This window comes from Cervus canadensis, chromosome 13 (genome assembly GCF_019320065.1).
Source record: "Cervus canadensis isolate Bull #8, Minnesota chromosome 13, ASM1932006v1, whole genome shotgun sequence".
In the NCBI taxonomy this organism is placed as follows: Eukaryota; Metazoa; Chordata; class Mammalia; order Artiodactyla; family Cervidae; genus Cervus; species Cervus canadensis.
This window is the reverse complement of record NC_057398.1, coordinates 37,594,901-37,612,331: the sequence shown is the minus strand read 5'-3', so window position 1 is coordinate 37,612,331 and position 17,431 is coordinate 37,594,901. Positions and strand designations below refer to the sequence as shown.

General features: G+C 51.6%; 1 protein-coding gene and 1 long non-coding RNA gene across 2 annotated transcripts in view; one reads left to right on the top strand and one right to left on the bottom strand.

Annotated features, from left to right (window-relative positions):
• Positions 1 to 270: 270 nt before the first annotated feature.
• LOC122452505 lies at positions 271 to 8,187 on the top strand. The gene is made up of 3 exons (XR_006272716.1): positions 271 to 432; positions 5,200 to 5,693; positions 8,051 to 8,187. It is a non-coding gene; the product is annotated as an uncharacterized LOC122452505 (long non-coding RNA).
• DRAXIN (dorsal inhibitory axon guidance protein) overlaps positions 8,023 to 17,431 on the bottom strand; it is a 27,854-nt gene continuing 18,445 nt past the window's right edge. The window contains exons 4-7 of the mRNA XM_043486175.1: positions 16,197 to 16,308; positions 15,024 to 15,113; positions 13,448 to 13,537; positions 8,023 to 9,045 (exon numbers count right to left, since the gene is read on the bottom strand). Coding sequence (XP_043342110.1) covers positions 8,933 to 9,045; positions 13,448 to 13,537; positions 15,024 to 15,113; positions 16,197 to 16,308 — 405 coding nt within the window. The 3' untranslated portion in view covers positions 8,023 to 8,932. The remainder of the gene's footprint in view (positions 9,046 to 13,447; positions 13,538 to 15,023; positions 15,114 to 16,196; positions 16,309 to 17,431) is intronic.

The following is a 17,431-nucleotide window of genomic DNA, read 5'->3' as shown; positions in this document are numbered from 1 at the left end:
TCCTGAGTTCAGGCTGCTGCCTCCTTTTCTCTGTGTGGCCTCCCATCTCTCCACGTGGATGGGGTTGGAGTCCAAGGAGGCATGTGAGAGCTCTGGCTGCTCCTCAGTGATTGCTCAGAAACACAAACAAGGTCAGCTATGCTGCTGAGCCCTGCGGTGCCCCGGATGCCTATCTGAGGTGGGGTTTATCTTGGTGTTTGCTTTCACCCACTGCTGCCTGCTCACTGGTTCTCAGTCTCTGCTGCAGGCTCCACGAGGTCTCCGCTCACATGCTGGGGGTCACTAAGGAGCTAGCGGAGAGATAAGAAAAGAATGAGGAAGCAGTGGTGGGACTGGGCAGGGTGCCTCCACAGATTCCACCAGTTGGAAAGCCCCTGGGAGGAATCTCGACCCCTTTTCTCTCTGAGGAGCCCTCCGGGAGGCGGCCTAAAGGTGAGTGGGTGACCTTCGCCCTAGGCAGCCCAGGGCTGGGACCTGCAGGCAGAGCTCTTGTCCCACCCCCCACCCCCGCTGGCCCCGACAGCAGTCTTGATGGCCCCAGGGTGAGCTCACAGTCCTGTGATCTGCCAAGTGGATGGGCCTGAGGGTGAGAATTGGTGACTGACTCCTGGTAGGTGCTCAGTGAATTTATGGCCTTTGAGAGGAACATGAGACTGGTGGCCATAATCAGGTTTTATTTTATTTTTTGGTCGCACTGCACAGCATGTGGGATCTTAGTTCCCTGACCAGGGACCAAACTCATACCCTCTGCTTCGGAAGCATAGACTCTTTCTTTCTTTTTTCCCTTTAATCGGAGGATAACTGCTTTACAATGTGTTGTTTCTGCTGTACAACTCGAATCAGCCATATATATATTTATCTCCTCCCTCCTGAGCCTGCCTCCCACCCACCCCATCCCACCCTTCTTGGTGATCACGTAGCTCCAGACTGGGCTCCCTGTGCTGTATTGCAGGGGAGTGTGGAGTCTTCATGACTAGAATGAGTGAGTGAAGTCGCTCAGTCATGTCCGACTCTTTGCGAACCCCATGGACTGTAGTCTACCAGGATCCTCAGTCCACGAGATTTTCCAGGCAAGAATACTGGAGTGGGTTGCCATTTCCTTCTCCAGGGGCTCTTCCCGACCCAGGGACTGAACTGGGTCTCCCACAGTGTAGGCAGATGCTTTACCATCTGAGCTACCAGGGAAGCCCCAATGACTAGAATGCCAGGGAATTATTACCCACAGTTAGGTTTTAGACTCAGAGACACCTGGTAGTTGTCCCTAGCTCTGCCACTAAGTAACTACATTACTTTGGACAAGTGGCCTTTGTTTCTTAGTGCCTTAGTTCTCCTGCTCTGCAAAATGGGCTCTAACAACTTCCAGCTACACCAGAGGGTATGTGCCTCATGCAGTGGACTCAGCTCAGTAAACAGAGGTCAGGGCAGTGTTCAGATGAATGCGTTTCCTCGCTAACCCTGGATTTCACTTATGTGTGGGGAGCTGACACAAGGTCAAGGGTGGGAACACAGTGGGACATTTTGGGGCCACATTGTGCAGAATTGACTACCCAGCCCTACCGCACTGACCAATCACCAGTGTGGAAGCAGCCCAGTTGTCCTGAGGCTGGCCTCCCAGCACAAACAGGTGGGTTTCAGGATACAGCATTGGGGGTGGGGGTGCGATGAAAGGAAGGGGTGCCCTTGTTAGCCACTTGCCTATGTGGGTCCACTCACAGCACCCTTGCACCCTATCCACTCCAAGTGGAATTTCAGGTCCAGACGTTCCTCTGGGCACACCAAAGCACCCATGCCCACATACATGACAGATGGTAACCACTGCTGCTGCCACCTGAAGCTAAAGCTGGCAAACGGAGCAAGGAGGCCCAGAGCTTCATGGTACATCACAGATGATGCTACCACACACCCAAGTGTTGTGATCTGGATCTGGAGTTTGGGAGCCCAGCTCCAGGAGCTCCCCCCGCCTCTGCCCCTGTGATTATATTTATGTGTCAACTTGGCTAGGCTGTTGTACCCAAAGATTTAATCACACACCACTCCAGGTGCTGCTGTGAAGGCACTTTGCAGATGTGGCCAACATCAGCAAGCAGCTGACTTCATGTAAAGGAGAGGACCTGGCTGAATGTGGGTGGGCCTCACCCGATCAGGTGAAGGCCTCGAGAGCAAAAGCTGAGGTCTTGGGGAACAAAAAACATGGTCTCAAGCCTGCAACATTGAGCCCTGCCTGAGTTTCCCACCTGCTGGCTGGCCCTGCAAATTTCAGACTTGATGGCTCCTATAATAGCATGGGCCAATTCCTTAAAATAAATCTCTATATAAATACATATATAAAGAAGAAGTAAACACATAGACACTTAAAGATACATAAATACAAATGCTCAGTTGGTTCTGTTTCTCTGGAGAACCCTGAGACACTGCCAATCCAGCCACCTGATCCCCTGAGGGCTGCATGCACGCTGCCAGCACGGAGCATTGAAGTCCCATGGCCTCAGGTTCAGCTGATCTTGACCCTTCACTTCAGACTGCTCAGACCCTCCTTAGCAGAAATGGGTTTGAATTGACATTCCACAACAAAGGGGGATTTTAGAAGCCCAGCATGCCTTTCTATAACCATTGACCCCGGGGTCAGCAGTAACTAGGGCCTGGCTACAGACCAAGGGCAGATCCAGCCTGCTGCCCTTTGGTGTCAATAAAGTTTTATTGGAACACAACCATGTTCATGCATTTGTGCTCATCTATTTCTGTGTTGTCTCTGGAGGCTTTTGTACTAAACAATGGCTGAGTTGAGCAGTTGCTTATATGAAGGCGGACCTCCTGGGCTTGATTCCTGGGATCCACTCTCAGTGGGGGATTTGCCAGCTATCTGGGGCCTTAGCAGGGAAGAACGTGAGTTCTCAGGAAGGTTTGGTGCAGTAGTTCTCAGGACTTGGGGTGGTGTGAGGGGGTATTTATCAACATGCAGATTCCCAAGCCCACCCCTAGAGATTGAGTCAGGGGCCTGGGTAGGCTCAGAACCGTGGGTCTGCCCCTCAGAATATCCTGACACTGGCACCCCAGGCCTGTGTTACAGAAACCCTGGATTAGGGGGGTTTCCCTATCCAAGCTGCAGGAACCAGGCCCTCAGTGGTGCCTGGGCAGGGAAATCCCCACAAGGACCCTGGGCCTTTAGGGGCTTCCCACATCTGTGGTTACTCTGGCTCCCAGGAGGGTCTGGACCCGCCCTTGGCTTTAGGACACAGAGCCACTGAAAGCCATAACATAGCCGTGCTCTGATCAGCTAGGCTTGGAGGGGGTCTGGTCTGCACAGCTGGGCGGTGCTGGCTGGAGCTGCCACTAAGATAACAGATGTCCTTCCTGGTGCTAAGACAGTCCACCCCCAGCCAGCTCACGCCCTTTCCCAAGTCGGCATCTGAACCTGCCCAGGCCTGGCCTCAGGTGGCGGGGCTTTGTTTTCCTCATTCTGCCCAAGCGGGCACCTGCTTTTCTCAGCACTCTCTGCCTGCAGTGTGCCTGCCAGCCTTGTATATGGCCTGTAATCTCTTTGGGACCTTAGCTGCCCCAACCCTAAAGTGGGAGAAGATAAAAAATATGAAACTCCCACCCAGTGGTCTGGTTAGAGGACCATGATGCAGTCCAGGTGAGGGCAGAGACCCTACCTGCCTGTGTACTGCTTAGCTGTTCAGTTGCTAAGTCATGTCAGACTCTTTGCGACCCTATAGACTGCAGCACACCAGGCCTCCCTGTCCCTCACTATCTCCCGGAGTTCGCCCAAGTTCATGTTCATTGAATAGGTGATGCTATCCAACCATCTCATCATCTGCCACTCTCTTCTGCTTAGCTCAGAGCAAATGCTTAATCCAAGGTGCAGAATGAATGAATAAGTAGCTGGAGAAACACCAGGCTGAGTTCCCCCGAAACACCCTGACAGTGCTCCCTGTCTGCAAGACAGACCATCTTGAGGGGCAGAGAGAGACAACAGCGAAGCTTATTAACCATCATCTCTTTATTTACAGCTCAAGAGAGCGCATGCAACACGCCAGCATGGGACTCAAGGGTGTAGCACCTCCCCACTTCCCTGTTGCCCCCATACTTTATAAATAGGAACCATAGTCCCCCAGGGAAGTTCCCAAGAGCCAGAAAACCCAACGACTGAGGCCCCAGGCCCAGATGCTCCACTTCATTTCCTCTGAAAATAAAGGCCAGTTCCAGCCCAGGAGGCAGGGCCTTGGAGCCTGCAAGTTGGTCACTGCTGGTTATTACCCAGGCAAAGTGGATCTCAGATTGGTCAACTCACACCCATATGCAAACGCCCCCGAATCATCCAAATGTCCCTGGTTGTCTGACTGTCCTGTCTCCCCCTCTGCCTCTGCTGTGTCTCTGAACCTTTACTGTGCACAAGGACAGCCTGGAGAACCTGTGAAAACCCACCCCTAGAGATACTGATTCAACAGGTCCCAGTGGGGCCGGGATCCCACATTTCTGCCAAGTTCCCAGGTCTTTCCCCCACAAGACTGGGACGGACATTGACAGTGGGAATTGTGATAGGGAAGACCTTTTGTATCCTATTACAAATAAATCACTACAGGGACATTGCCTATAAACTTAAATTACACATAATGGCCCATTACTGGGAACCCTGCTTCCCAGATAATGAGCATTTAGCTAAAATACCTTTGTTTAGCACACAAGGAACATCCTGATCAGGTTCACCTGTGAATGACTGACTGCAGGGAGGAAGAGATGAAGGCTGATGGGAACCAGAAAGTGTTTGAGTTTCCCCTTTAAATATAAAAGGAGACTGAATTCTAACTCAGGCAAGATGGGGTTGGCTGGTTTTCCGAATAAAATCACTATTCCTTGTCCCAACAATAACAAAAAAAGGATGGAGGGACCAGAAATCCTTTTGCATCCAGAAGAGGCTGCTTATCCTCCATCAGACCACCATCCTGATTTAGGATTCAGTAAATATACTCCCTGTGATGGAAGCCCCTGTTTCTTCAGATTGGCAAGTCCTACCATGCCCTCCCCAGCACATGCCCTCCCATCTCCCACAGGAGTGTAGATCATCATGAAGGACATGGTGTCCCTGTCAACTGCATGCAACCCCCAACGAGGAGCCTAAATAGTTTGCCTCTCCTGCTGTGTCTCCCAGCACCAATTTTTCCTTGCTGTTCTGTTGTTTCATAAACGTGTTCCTTGCAGGTTACATGGAAGTCTCTCCAGCTGCAAAGCGGATCCCTTCCAGGAAGTTGATGCCCGTCATCTCAACATCAGATTGTATTGGATGTGTTGAATATGGCTTGAAGTAAGGCAGACCCTGATGCTGGGAAAGATTGAAGGCAGGAGGAGAAGGGGACGAGATGGTTGGATGGCGTCACCAATTCAATGGACATAAGTCTGAGCAAACTCCATGAGATGGTGAAGGACAGGGAAGCCTGGCGTGCTGCAGTCCATGGGGTGCCATGATTGAGTGAATTAACAACAAAGGCTCCACCTGTAGCTTCTAGGTGATGGAAGGGGTCTTGGCTTCGGGACATGACATATGGCTCGGTGATTCCTCAAGGGGCAGGTGAAGCTGTCACATTCCCATGTGGCATGGTTCTCATGTCCTCTGACCCTTCGCCCATCTCTGGCAGGCTCAGGAGCCACTCTTGGCATCACCAGACAAGTCACAGAAAGGCATCCCCGTGGGAACAGTGAGTATCTCTGGGGAATGGCTGGAAAGCTCCCTCAGGAGGAATGCAGGGGGCACAGGTGACCATCCCAGTAGCTATTGGTTTCCACTTGGCCTCCTGCTCAGCTCTTCCCAGCCTCAGGGTGAGGAGGGGGGATATATTTACAAACTCCTGATCCTGTTGTTGCAAAGCCACTGACATCCACAGCTCTGCCTTAGTGTACAGAATCTGTACATGCTGCTTTGGGCTGAGTCCAGAACAGTGTTCCAAACCTCTTTGACCACAGAACCCCATCCCCTCTTTCCTAAGGGAGTATCTCACAGCCCTGTGTTCCAGGGAACATGCTTTGGGAAAGGATCCTGAATGGTGACTTTGAACTGATCTCTGAGTACATGATGGATCACTGTCAAAAACCAGAACACCTGCTAAAATCATCCTAGAAAATAAATTAGCTGACACTGAGGGCTTATTATGTGCCAGGCACTGTAGCAAGCATGTTGCTAGGATTTTGTATTTACATCTCACAACACCACTATGAAGAAGGAGTGATTATCCCCATTTTACAGATAAATCCAGGCACAGAGACCTTAATGAAGTCTCCTAGGATCACCAAGGTAGTGAGTGGTGGAGCAGGCTGTTTGTCAGCAGCTTCACTACCGCAGGAGGACAAGGGCAGGGGTCCCAGGCCAGGCCCAGGTGACACGTAGAGCCACCCGGATGCCTTGCAAAAGTACGATGCCCAGACACAACCCAGAGCGATTAAACCAGAATCTTCGCAGGTGGGCTCAGGCACCTTTGAAAGTTTTGGTATCTTTGAAAGTTCCCCAGACTGTCCTAATGTGCAGCCAAGGCTGAGACCAGCAGATTAAAGCAGAGATTGGCAAACCACGGCCTGGGATCCAAGTCCAACCCACTGCCTGTTTCTGTGTAGTCTGCAAGTTAAGAGGTTTTCACATTTCAAAATGTGTTTTAAAAAAATCAAAAGAATAATCGTCTGTGACAAGTGAATATTATCTGAAATTCTGTGTTCATAAATAGCTTCATTGGAACACAGCCTATAATATTAATATTTATCTGGCCCATTATGATAAGTTTGTTGAACCCTGGATTCGAGGATATTGGCTTATGCACCAGCAAAAGAAATTTAAGGTAGACCTAAGGAAGAACTTCTGGCACAGAGGTTTGTTAAACACAGAGGGGGCTTTGGAACCCCTAACTCTGGAGTTAAGAGAATTCCACCCACTTTGCCTTTGCAAATGCAAAATGGCAGTAGCTAGGGCAAAGAGATAGGCCCTGAATTTCCAGCCATGGAGCTCCCTTGGTAGGCACTGATAGCTCCATTGAGCCTTCTAGCTTTGTGTTTCCATCATCGATGGCCAGGGCCACCCTTACCACTGCCCACCGCACCCCCCCTCCCCGCCCCGCCGCCACCAGACAAAAGCAATTCTGGGTTCTCTGCCAGCAGCCACCACCACTAGGGTTCTATCATGATCTCAAATCGGCCACCCCATATGAGGCACACAGCACAGGCCTTGTCTGGTCTCAAACAGACAAAACTGCAGGCGGATTCAATTTTCAAATAGCCGGCTTTGATCTCTTGCGGTCCTCCCCTCCCTAAGATTCCCATGGGCTTTGAACTTGAATAAGGAGAAAAGAGCCGGTGTATTTGGTTTCTTCTAGATCTGTTTGCCTTCCTCGGTGCCATACCCTTGACCCCCAACTGATTTTCCCAATGGAGTAAACAGGCCTGGCATCCTGTGGGTGTGGTCCCTCCGGCAGGGGTCCAGGCCAGCAAGGCATCTGGAGAGGGAAGGTTTGCAACCTTGTTTGCCTTGGACCTGAGGGTTGGTCAGGAGTGAGATGCCAGGTGGAGGGATTTAAGTGACTCCCCTGAGGTGGCCACTAGAGTCACATCAGCTTGGAAAGGTGTTCGGGTGGGCATCATGGGTCTGGCCCATGATGAATGCAGTTAGAAGAGATGTCCCCAGCTCCTCAGTACACTCTGTTGAAGAAGTGTAGACCTGTAGACCTGGGATGGTCTCTGGGGGACCTAGAACCACTAAGACGTATACAAAGTGGGTGCCAACTGGCAATGTGTGTTTTTCAGTCCATGCTTGCATTAGATTCTCAAAGGTCATGAACTCCAAAAGTCAAAGAACCCCTGGGATGGCAGCTTTCAGGCCCCTCCAAGGTGCACGTCCTGGGATGGGGTGAGCAGGGCCATAGACATAAGGAACAGCTTTACCATTTCCCTTAAACACTTCCTCTCTCAGAACACCAGTTCGCCAGTCTTCCCAAATCCTGCCTTGTAAGCAAGCAGGTGCTTAATGCACGTTTTCTTTTTTTCTTCTTCTTTGAAGTGATACACCTTTGTCCAGGGAAGGAATTGTCTGTTATTCCAGCCTTCACCACAGCAAAAGGAACCACCAAGGAACACGTGTCTCTCACTGAAAGCCGTGGAGAACTTGGAATGAGTCCTTGGTTGTGGAAGAGCAAGGATGTGAGCCTTGGAGCTGGGCAGACCCAGGTTCAGATGCCAGCTCCACTCCTGACTCCCCGGGACCTGGTGCTTTCAGTGAGGTCCCGGGTCACCAGGAGCATCAGCAAGCCCTGAATCTTGTTAGAAATGCAGAATCGACTGAATTGGAATCTGCATTTTAACCAGATCCCTGGGCATTCTCACACAGGTGAAGGTTTGAGGAGCATTGATCTGGGACCCTGGACAAGATCATTTAAGCCTGCCTCAGTTTCCTCACTTGTAAAATGGTGATTATGCCTACTTTAAAAGGTCATGTGATAAACGAGATAACGTATGGCCCGCGTTTAGCACAGTGCCTGGTACATAGGAGGTGCTTCGGTATTCATCTCCCGCCTTTTGGTTCCCCCTCTCTCCAGGAGTTTCCATTCTTTGCCAGCTCAAAAACCTCTTCCTTTTGAAACTTGAAACCGTTGCAGTGCTGCGGTCGGACGATAGAGGGCACTCTCGACATTGCCATCGCGGAGAACACGGACACCGGATGCGCAGGCGGTGTGGGTCTCCCGTCCGCCCAGGGGTGGGTGCAGGCGTGCTGCTGCTCGGCTCCTGGGCAGGGGCAGTTCGTCCAGGGCTCGGAACGGAGCGTCCTGGATCTGAGCCTGCAGCCTCAGTCAGCTGGTCCCGCATTTGATCCGCCACCGCTAGTTATAAACAAACTGCCCGGCTTCTCCAAAACTCCGGAGCTCGCTCCCCAGGCCGGTGCGGAGGCGTCTCGCGCGGGCCGCTAAACGTTGATGAAAGACCCCTGGTCGCCGTTGGCCGTTTCGGGCTCCACGCAGCGCCCCTTTCTCCGGGTGACCCTGCGGTTCCGGTGGAATTTGGCGTAGCAGCGCAGCCCTGAGCGAAGAGAGGCAAGGGGGTCAGACGTGAGACCAGTCCGTCCTCCCCACCTCTCCCCCCGCCCCGCCCCCCGCCCGGCCTCGCACCGTTTCACTATCACTGCCTTCTTTTTTTCTGCCCTACAACCAATCCATCCCCCGCACGGCAGCTTGAATGGGTTTAAAAAACAGAATCACAGACGGAGAAGAGTGAACAGATGGAGCACAGGAGATATTTAGAACCACGAAACTATTTTGTGCGATACTATCTATAATGGTGGGTACATGTCTAGTCTTTGTCAAAACCCTAGGAATGTGCAATACAAAGAGTGAACGCTAATGTAAATTATGGACTTAATAATGTACCACTATAGGTTCACCAGTCTTAAAGTGTACCACACTAATGTAAGATAACAGGGGAAACTGGGGGGCGGGGGGGGGAGGCATATGAGACTGCTGTATTTTCTGTCTAATCTTCCTGTAAACTTAAAAAGACTCTAAAAATAGTCTATTAAAATTATTTTTAAAAGGGATGCAGGGCTTCCCTGGTAGTGCAATGGTAAAGATTCTGTGTTTCCAATGCAGGGAGCTTGGATTTGATCCCTGGTCAGGGAACTAAGATCCCACATGCCATGCAGCATAGCATATAATAATAATAAATAAAAGAGATTCAGATTCTGCCCTTCCCTATAAAACCTCCCGTGGGCTCCCCACCGTACTCCAAAGGAGATCTAAACTGCTTCCCCTGGCTTACAAGACTCTCTGGGACCTGCCCTGCCCTCTGTCTGCTCTCTTTACCTCCCACTCCTCCTCACTCTGTAACTCCAGCCACACCTAGTCTTCTCACTTTTCCTCATACACCCCACCATTTCCAGCCTCAGGGCCTTTGCTGTTCTCACAGCCAGAAATCCCTTCCTGAAGCTCTTGGCATAGCTGGCTCCTTCACAGTCCCTTCTCAAAGGGACCCTCCCTGACCACCTTAATTACAGTATACGTGCCCCTCTTGGCCCACCAGTGGGAGGGGTTCCTGCTTGGGCTAAATCATGGCCCATGATAGACATCCCCTGGTATACATAGGTAGGCGTGTTTTTCATTTCAGGCCACATTCTCCCGGGACTTCCCTGGTGGTCCAGTGGTTAAGAATTCACCTTGCAGTTCAAGGGATGTGGGTTTGATCCCTGATTGGGGAACTAAGATTCCACATGCCATGGACCAACTAAGCTCTCGCTGCAACTACCAAGTCTAAGAGCCACAATTAGAGAGTCCATATGCCACAATGAAGATCACGTGTGCTGCAACTAAGAAAGCCATATCCTCCTGATCCGGCGTCGGGGGTTAGGGAAGGAGGTGTTAGTGTGGTCTGAACAATCTCTACATTTCCGTTTAGGAGTGACCACAGGGAGAGGGGCCATCACCAATTTAAGATCTGCTTATGTCACTGTCAAGAGGATGCAGGAATTGCCGTGAAGTTTGTCCTTAGGGGTCTAGAACCAACACCTGGATCACTGAGCCTTCAGATCTGTGGCCACACGAGTGACACTTGGGAGGGGCAGGGGATCATGAATAGGAGTGGTTGGTAGCCACAGAAGCCCTTCTGGAACCCTTCAGGCTGGCCTAGACTGCTGGACTTCAGCTCTGGGACCTGAATGCAACATTTCAGAATTTCTCAGAAGTCCTCAGGACTCTTGGTCCTCATGAGGGTTCCTGGCATCACTTGGATCCCTCTGCTCTAGCATCTGGGTGAAAACCTCTTCCTGGACCATCTTTAAGGAGCTGTCATTTCCACTCAATTTCTTTGTTTTTTCCCCAGAGTCTGAGTCTCTAGGGAGGAAATGAGAGTTTTGGCGGGACCGACCAGGATGGGAGGGACCAGGGAAATGAGCAGATGGGGCTTTGGCTGCACAGTTAGCTTTTGAAGGCATGAAAAGCTACCCCCTCCTAACTGAGGCTGAGGGGAGGAAGGAAGGATGGCTTCCCTGGCAGAGGGCTGCCCACTGAGCATCCAGCAGGGCACCAACTGGGTATGTGCAGCAGTAGGGCCACAGTCCCCTCACCTGGGCAGGCTGGACCTGGAGGTCCTGATGCTATTCCAAGCTCCCTGGAATGAAGTGCCCTCCAACCTGCTATGCACCTCAGTCTCCTCCTTTGCCAAATGTGCCCCCGCTTTGCACACAGGCAACAGAAGGCGGCTTCTCAGCATCTCCACCCCTGCCTACCTCCATCCCCTCACCTCCTAGCTCATCCCTGCCTCTCCAGTCCTGCCCGTCACAGTCCTGCAGCCAGAGTGAGCTGGTATACTCAAAAGTCAGACCAAGTCATTCCCTTTCTTAAAACCTGCTGAGAGACTTCCCTGACGGTCCAGGGGTTAAGAATCCGCCTTGCAATACAGGAGATGCGGGTTTGATCCCTAGTGGGCAAACAAGGATCCTACATGTGGCGGAGCAACTAAGATCCGATGCAGCAAAATCATAAATACTAAAAAAAGAAGAAAAAAAAAAAAACCTGCCCACACCTTCCCATGATAATGTAAATGAAGTCCTGATCCTACCCCCCAACTTCTCCTACCTCCCCTTGTGCCAGCGTGTGGCTGCTGTGTGCCAGGCACACTCGAACATGCCAGCCTTGCTCCTGTCCGAGGTCCTTGCCTTTGCTCTGCTGCTTGTCTGGGACTCTCCCTTCCTACCCCACTTCTCATCTTCAGGTGGCTAGTTCTGCTGTCCGCTCCTGTCCATCCTTTCTAAAATAACTCCCAGGCCAGCCTGAATTACTGTCTTTACAGTTCTACTCCTTTTTACAGACATCTAATTATTTGCTTGTGTGCCGCTCCTGTCCATCCTTTCTAAGATAACTCCCAGGCCAGCCTGAATTACTGTCTTTACAGTTCTACTCCTTTTTACAGACATCTAATTATTTGCTTGTGTGTGTGTGTGTGTGTGTATGGGTTAGTTGCTCAGTCGTGTCCGACTCTTTGCGACCCCATGGACTGTAGACTGCCAGGCTCCTCTGTCCAGATTTTGCCTAATTTTCTAGGCAAGTATACTGGAGGGGGTTGCCATTTCCTTCTCCAGGGGAATCTTCCCAAACCAGGCACTGAACCTGGGTCTCCTGCATTGCAGGCGTATGCTTTACCATCTGAGCTCCTCGGGAAGCCCAGTTATTTGCTAACTGTCACTCATCTCACTAGAATGGAATCCATGGTGGAGAACTTGTTGGTTCTCTTCACCCCTGAATCCCCAATGTCTTGATCAGAACTTGATACACAGTAGGCACTCAGGAAATATGTCTTGACCAACTGGACAAATGAATAATTGGACTGAAGCAGCTTTATTGCTTTCACAGCAGATAACTTTGAAGCTAATGTGAGCAAAAAATATGGCGTGTACCTCAGGACGGTCCACAAAGGGACAAAGGTCAAACCCCTCACCCTAGAGAAGTGAACCTTGGAGGTGGGATGACATCCAGTAATTATTGTGCATTTTCGGTGTTTTGTTTTTAAAAGAGTACTTGTCTCTGAGATGTATATATGGAAATATTCACAGGTAAAATATCTACATTCTTAGGAGTTGCTTCAAAATCCTATTGCCAAAAAAAAAAAAAAAAAATCCTATTGCAGTGGGGAACTGGATGGGGCAGAGGGGACAGCACAGATCGGCCGTGAGTGAGAATTAGTGAAACTGGATGATAGGAAATGGGGGTTCCTTATACTATTGAGACGACTTTAATATGTATTTGAAAATTTTCAGAATACACAATTTAAAATATTTCCCCCACTTTTCTACCTATATAGGTTTGCGAAAGTGACTTAACATTTCTGTGCCTCAGTTTACTTTTGCGTGAAATGGGGAGAACGATAGCTCCTGTCTGAGATGGTTGTGAGGATTGAGGCGCTAACAGGTAGAGTGCTTGGCACACAGCTGGGTACATCTAGGCACACCTGGGCGGAGGGACACGCTCTGCTCCACGTGGGAGCTCAGAGCTCGCTCAGAGGAGTTCAGAGGGAGCCAGCTGGGTAAGAGCCTCCTTCCTTGGGAAAGTGCTGGGAAATTCACTCCTCACCCCTTGTTATCACACTTGGAATGTCTCCCCTGGGATAGAATTCTGGTGTGAAAGCACCAGCCTTCTCAGGTTTGATCTTCTTTTAAAAGATACGCTTCTCTCTCCTCCCTTCTCCTGTCTCCAGATCATGGGAGATCATACCAGCTTGTATTTCAAGAGATGAGAAAAGCAAATCTGAGCAACGATGCCAGGAATGGAACTAAATGAATTCACAGATTGGGAAAGCACCGAGCGAAGCTGTTCCTGCTGGTGTCTTCAGTTCCCCAGGGATCCTCTCACCCCCTTCGCTGCCCACCCCTGCCTCGAGGAAAATGGGAGGTGGCAAGGTTCTCGGCACCGAGGGAGCCCCCGGCATCTGGCCTCACCTTCCACGCACATGCAGTCGTCAAAGCATTTGTTGTTCAGGCCTCGGTTGTGGGGCGTGCAGAGATGCTCCCGGAGGTCGCAGCAGGTCCCTGCCCACATGGCAAGCACACGCGGTCAGCCGTGCCGAGCAGACCCTCCCCACCGCCCCATACATGCTCCCACTGGACAGGAGATCCATCATCTCCGTGGCGGGGCTGCCCCTGGCAGGGTGGACCATCTGGTGCACAAGGCTCCCAGGCGGAACCACCGACGGATGTCCCGGCCAAGGTCCCCAGAGGGCGGGCGGCTGAGACCCTAGACGCCCCAGATGGGCAATTGATTGATCATGGGAGGAGGAAAAGCACTGTTGATTCCCCACTGGGTGGAAAGGCTGGGGGGCCGCCAGGTGTGGAGTCAGCGTGGAGCTGGGAGGGGCCGCAGGGATCATGGACGCCAACGTCCTCTTTTGACAGATGGGGAAACAGAAGCCCCTGAGATGCAACCCCAGGCACAACCTCACCCACCACAGAGCCAGCTCTCAGAGCCACTGTCCAGTGGGCCCAAACTTGAGCCTTTTCTTCCTGCTCTGGGTGGAAAAACCATTTGGAAGGGAAACAACTTGTCAGGGAGCTGGTGGTCTGGTTTACACAATGCCAAATGATTCAGTTGCTGTTTTGTAGAATATTCTGGCTACTGAATTAACAGGAGCCAAGGTGTGCCACTCGAGTGTCTGCCCTTGCAGTCCACTGGCCAGGAGAGCAGTTAGCCTCCAGCCACCACTGTTAACACCTTCAGGAGCCTCCTGGGCTGATGATGTCACACTGGGCAGAACAGCCTGGGCAGTGACTGGCTGCCAGGGCCTGGCTATTTCTGCCCAGTGAGGGCCTCTTGTAACAGGGAGTCTTTGTTCTGGAGCTGCCCATTGGGCTGGCCGAGATTCTATCAGACTCCTGTCCATTCCTCCTTCCTCCCGCTTTTATTGTTCATAGGCCTTATCCCCCACCATCCCCAGAAACCTTCTGCCCTTCTAACTCCAACTTGGTTTTGGCTTCCCAGAAGTCCCGAGTGACCCAGTCGAGGGCCAGCGGTTTAGACCATCCATCCAAACCCCAGGCCCCTGTTCTCAGACTGTCTTGATGGGCTCAGCTGCTGAACAGGTCAGGATATCATCAAAGCACCCACAGGAGTCCAGCAGTGTCACGACAGGATGAGGACAGAATGAAGCCTGATAAGACATTAGGGAGAAGTCGGGAGAAGGGTTATCCTGACTTAAGGCAGTGTGGGACAGCGGTTCAGAACAGCAGACTCAGGTTTGAGCCACTTCTGAGCTCTGTGATCACAGCTGAAACACTTGGCCTCTCTGAGCCTCAGTTTCCTTGCCTGAAAATTGGGAATGACAGGGTCTCTCTCTGTCTGGGTTGCTTTGAGGATGAAATAGAATAAAGTATGGCAGCAACTCTCATCAGAGTGGTTGTTATTATTTACTATCCCTAAAGGATCCTGCTCATGTGTCTGGGAACACCCACCTGCTCCCACCCCCACAACAGTTCCCCCAGCGCCCTGCCTAGTGCCTGGAACACAATGCTGGTTTGGTACCTGGCAGGCAGTCCTGGTGATGGTCGCAGGGCTCCCCTTTAGCTGGTGATGTTTCGTTCCCATCACTGGAGAGTTTGCCACGGTGTTTCTCTGGGGAAAATAGGACCTGTGGTCAGAGGCTGAGGCTCATCAGCGCAGAGATTAGGCACTGGATGCCAGGGTCAGAGTGCTGACACCACCACTTCCACAGTGTGGCTTGGGGAAGACATGAAGCCTCTCTGCCTTAGTTTTCCCTTCTCTAAAAATGGGGTCAGAGGACTCCCCTGGCAGTCCAGTGGTTGAGACTCTGTGCTCCTAATGCAAGGGGCACGGGTTCTATCCCTGACCAAGGAACTAGGATCCCGTATGCCAATGGAGTGGACAAATAAAAGCGGGGGGGCTTCCCTGGTGGTTCTCTGGTAGCTCAGATGGTAAAGAATCCGCCTACAATGAAGGAGACCTGGGTTTGATACCTAGATCGGGAAGATCCCCTGGAGAAGAGATCCCCTGGAGAAGAGAACGGCAACAAACTCCACAGAGAATTCCACAGAGCGAGGAGTCTGGAGGATCATGGGGTCCCAAAGAGTCAGACACGACTAAGCTACTCACACACACTCCCTAGTGGTTCAGTGGTAAAGAATCCACCTGCCAAAGTAGGAGACGGATTCGATCCCCGGGTGAGGAGGATCCCACAGCAACTAAACTGGTGTGCTGCAACTCCTGAGCCTGTGCTCTAGAGCCTGGGAAGCCACATCGACTGGAGCCCGCCTGCCCTAGAGCTGGTGCTCCCCAACAAGAGAAGCCACCGCAGTGAGCAGTCCCCAGGCCTCAACTAGAGAGTAGCCCCCGCTCTCTGCAACTAGAGAAAAGCCCAGGCAGCAACACAGACTCAGCCAAAATAAATACATAAAAACAAAATTTTAAAATACTTTTAAAAAAGGCAGAGGGGATCAACAGAACAGACATGTTTTCTTTCTCTTCAGGTTAAAGGAGTAGCTAGTTGGAATCCATCCGGTGTGCAATGAGCACTTGAGAGCAACATGTCTATTTCAGGTACTTGTTTCTTTATAGACTCCATGCCCCTCCCCAACTTGGACATCTGTAGGTCAGGCTGGGGTCACCAGGCCCCTATCCCAGGGCATGGTGGGGGAGGGGAGGAGCCCAGCAGGGGTGTGGAGGGGTGGGCAGACGTACCTTTCTTCTTTGTGGATGGCCAGACCTCAGGCTTTAAGTCTTCATAGTCAGTCCAGTCGAACAAGGCCATGTCCAGTGTGGGCATCACCTCCCCGTCAGGCCTGGGGTGAGCCTGCAGAGGAGGGTGGAGAAGAGGGAGCCTGAAGATCCCAAAAGGCGGAGGAAGAAAGGTGGGGCCCCAGGATCAGAGGGCAAAGGAGGGGCTCCTCCTAGGCCAGCTCATGGCGTGTTGGACAGCCTGCAATCTCAGCCTGGGGAATCCGAGATGGCCTCCAGGACTCGGGCTCCAGCAGCTACCTGGGCAGTGTCTTCCCAGAGCAGCCACCCCCAGGCAGGACAGAGCCTACAGACAGCTGCTGCAGTCCCCAGGCTCTCTGCGGGCGGGGGCTGGGGAGGCAGCGTGTCCGCTCAGGAGGAAGCCCAGCTGCTCGCTCCCCTGTCCCTTCTCTCCCCTACAGGTGTCCTCAGTTCTCCATGGCATGGCACTGCTGAGGCCACGCCCATAGTTCAGTTCTACTCTAGACCCCCCGGCTCCACCTTTTGTGGTTTCGGGGCTGGATCTGTGCAGAGTAGAACGTGGGCAAGAATGGCTCAGCGGTAAAGAATCCGCCTGCCATGCAAAAGCCACAGGAGACCTGGGTTCGATCCCTGGGTCAGGAAGCTCCCCTGGAGGAGGGTACGGCAACCTACTCCAGCATTCTTGCCTGGAGAATGCCATGGACAGAGGAACCTGGTGGGTTACAGCCCATAGGGTCACAAAAAGTGGGACAAGATTGAAGTGATTGAGCAAGCAAGCACGCCATAGGGCTGGATTCTCAACAGATGGGCTTCAGGGAGCCCTTCGACGGCATGGATAACCGTGGATTTGTTGGAGATGGTTTATCAGGATCTCAAGGGAGTGCAAGACTCAAAAAGAGAATAAGGAAGATCTGCTAAAAAAGTTTTACTTCTTCTACATGTATTATTTTATTGGTCATGTTTAATGATTTTATCTTGAAAAAATGTTCAAAGCCATAGAAGAAGTGCAAAGACACACCTCGTGTTAATTGCAAGAATAAATACCCTTTGTCTAGACTCACCAGGGGTTTTCCCTGGTGGCTCAGTTGGTAAAGAATTCACCTGCAATTCAGGAGACCTAGGTTCTATCCCTGGGTTGAGATGATCCCTTGGAGAAAGAAATGGCAACCCGCTCCAGTAGTCTTACCTGGAAAATCCCATGGACAGAGGAGCCTGGT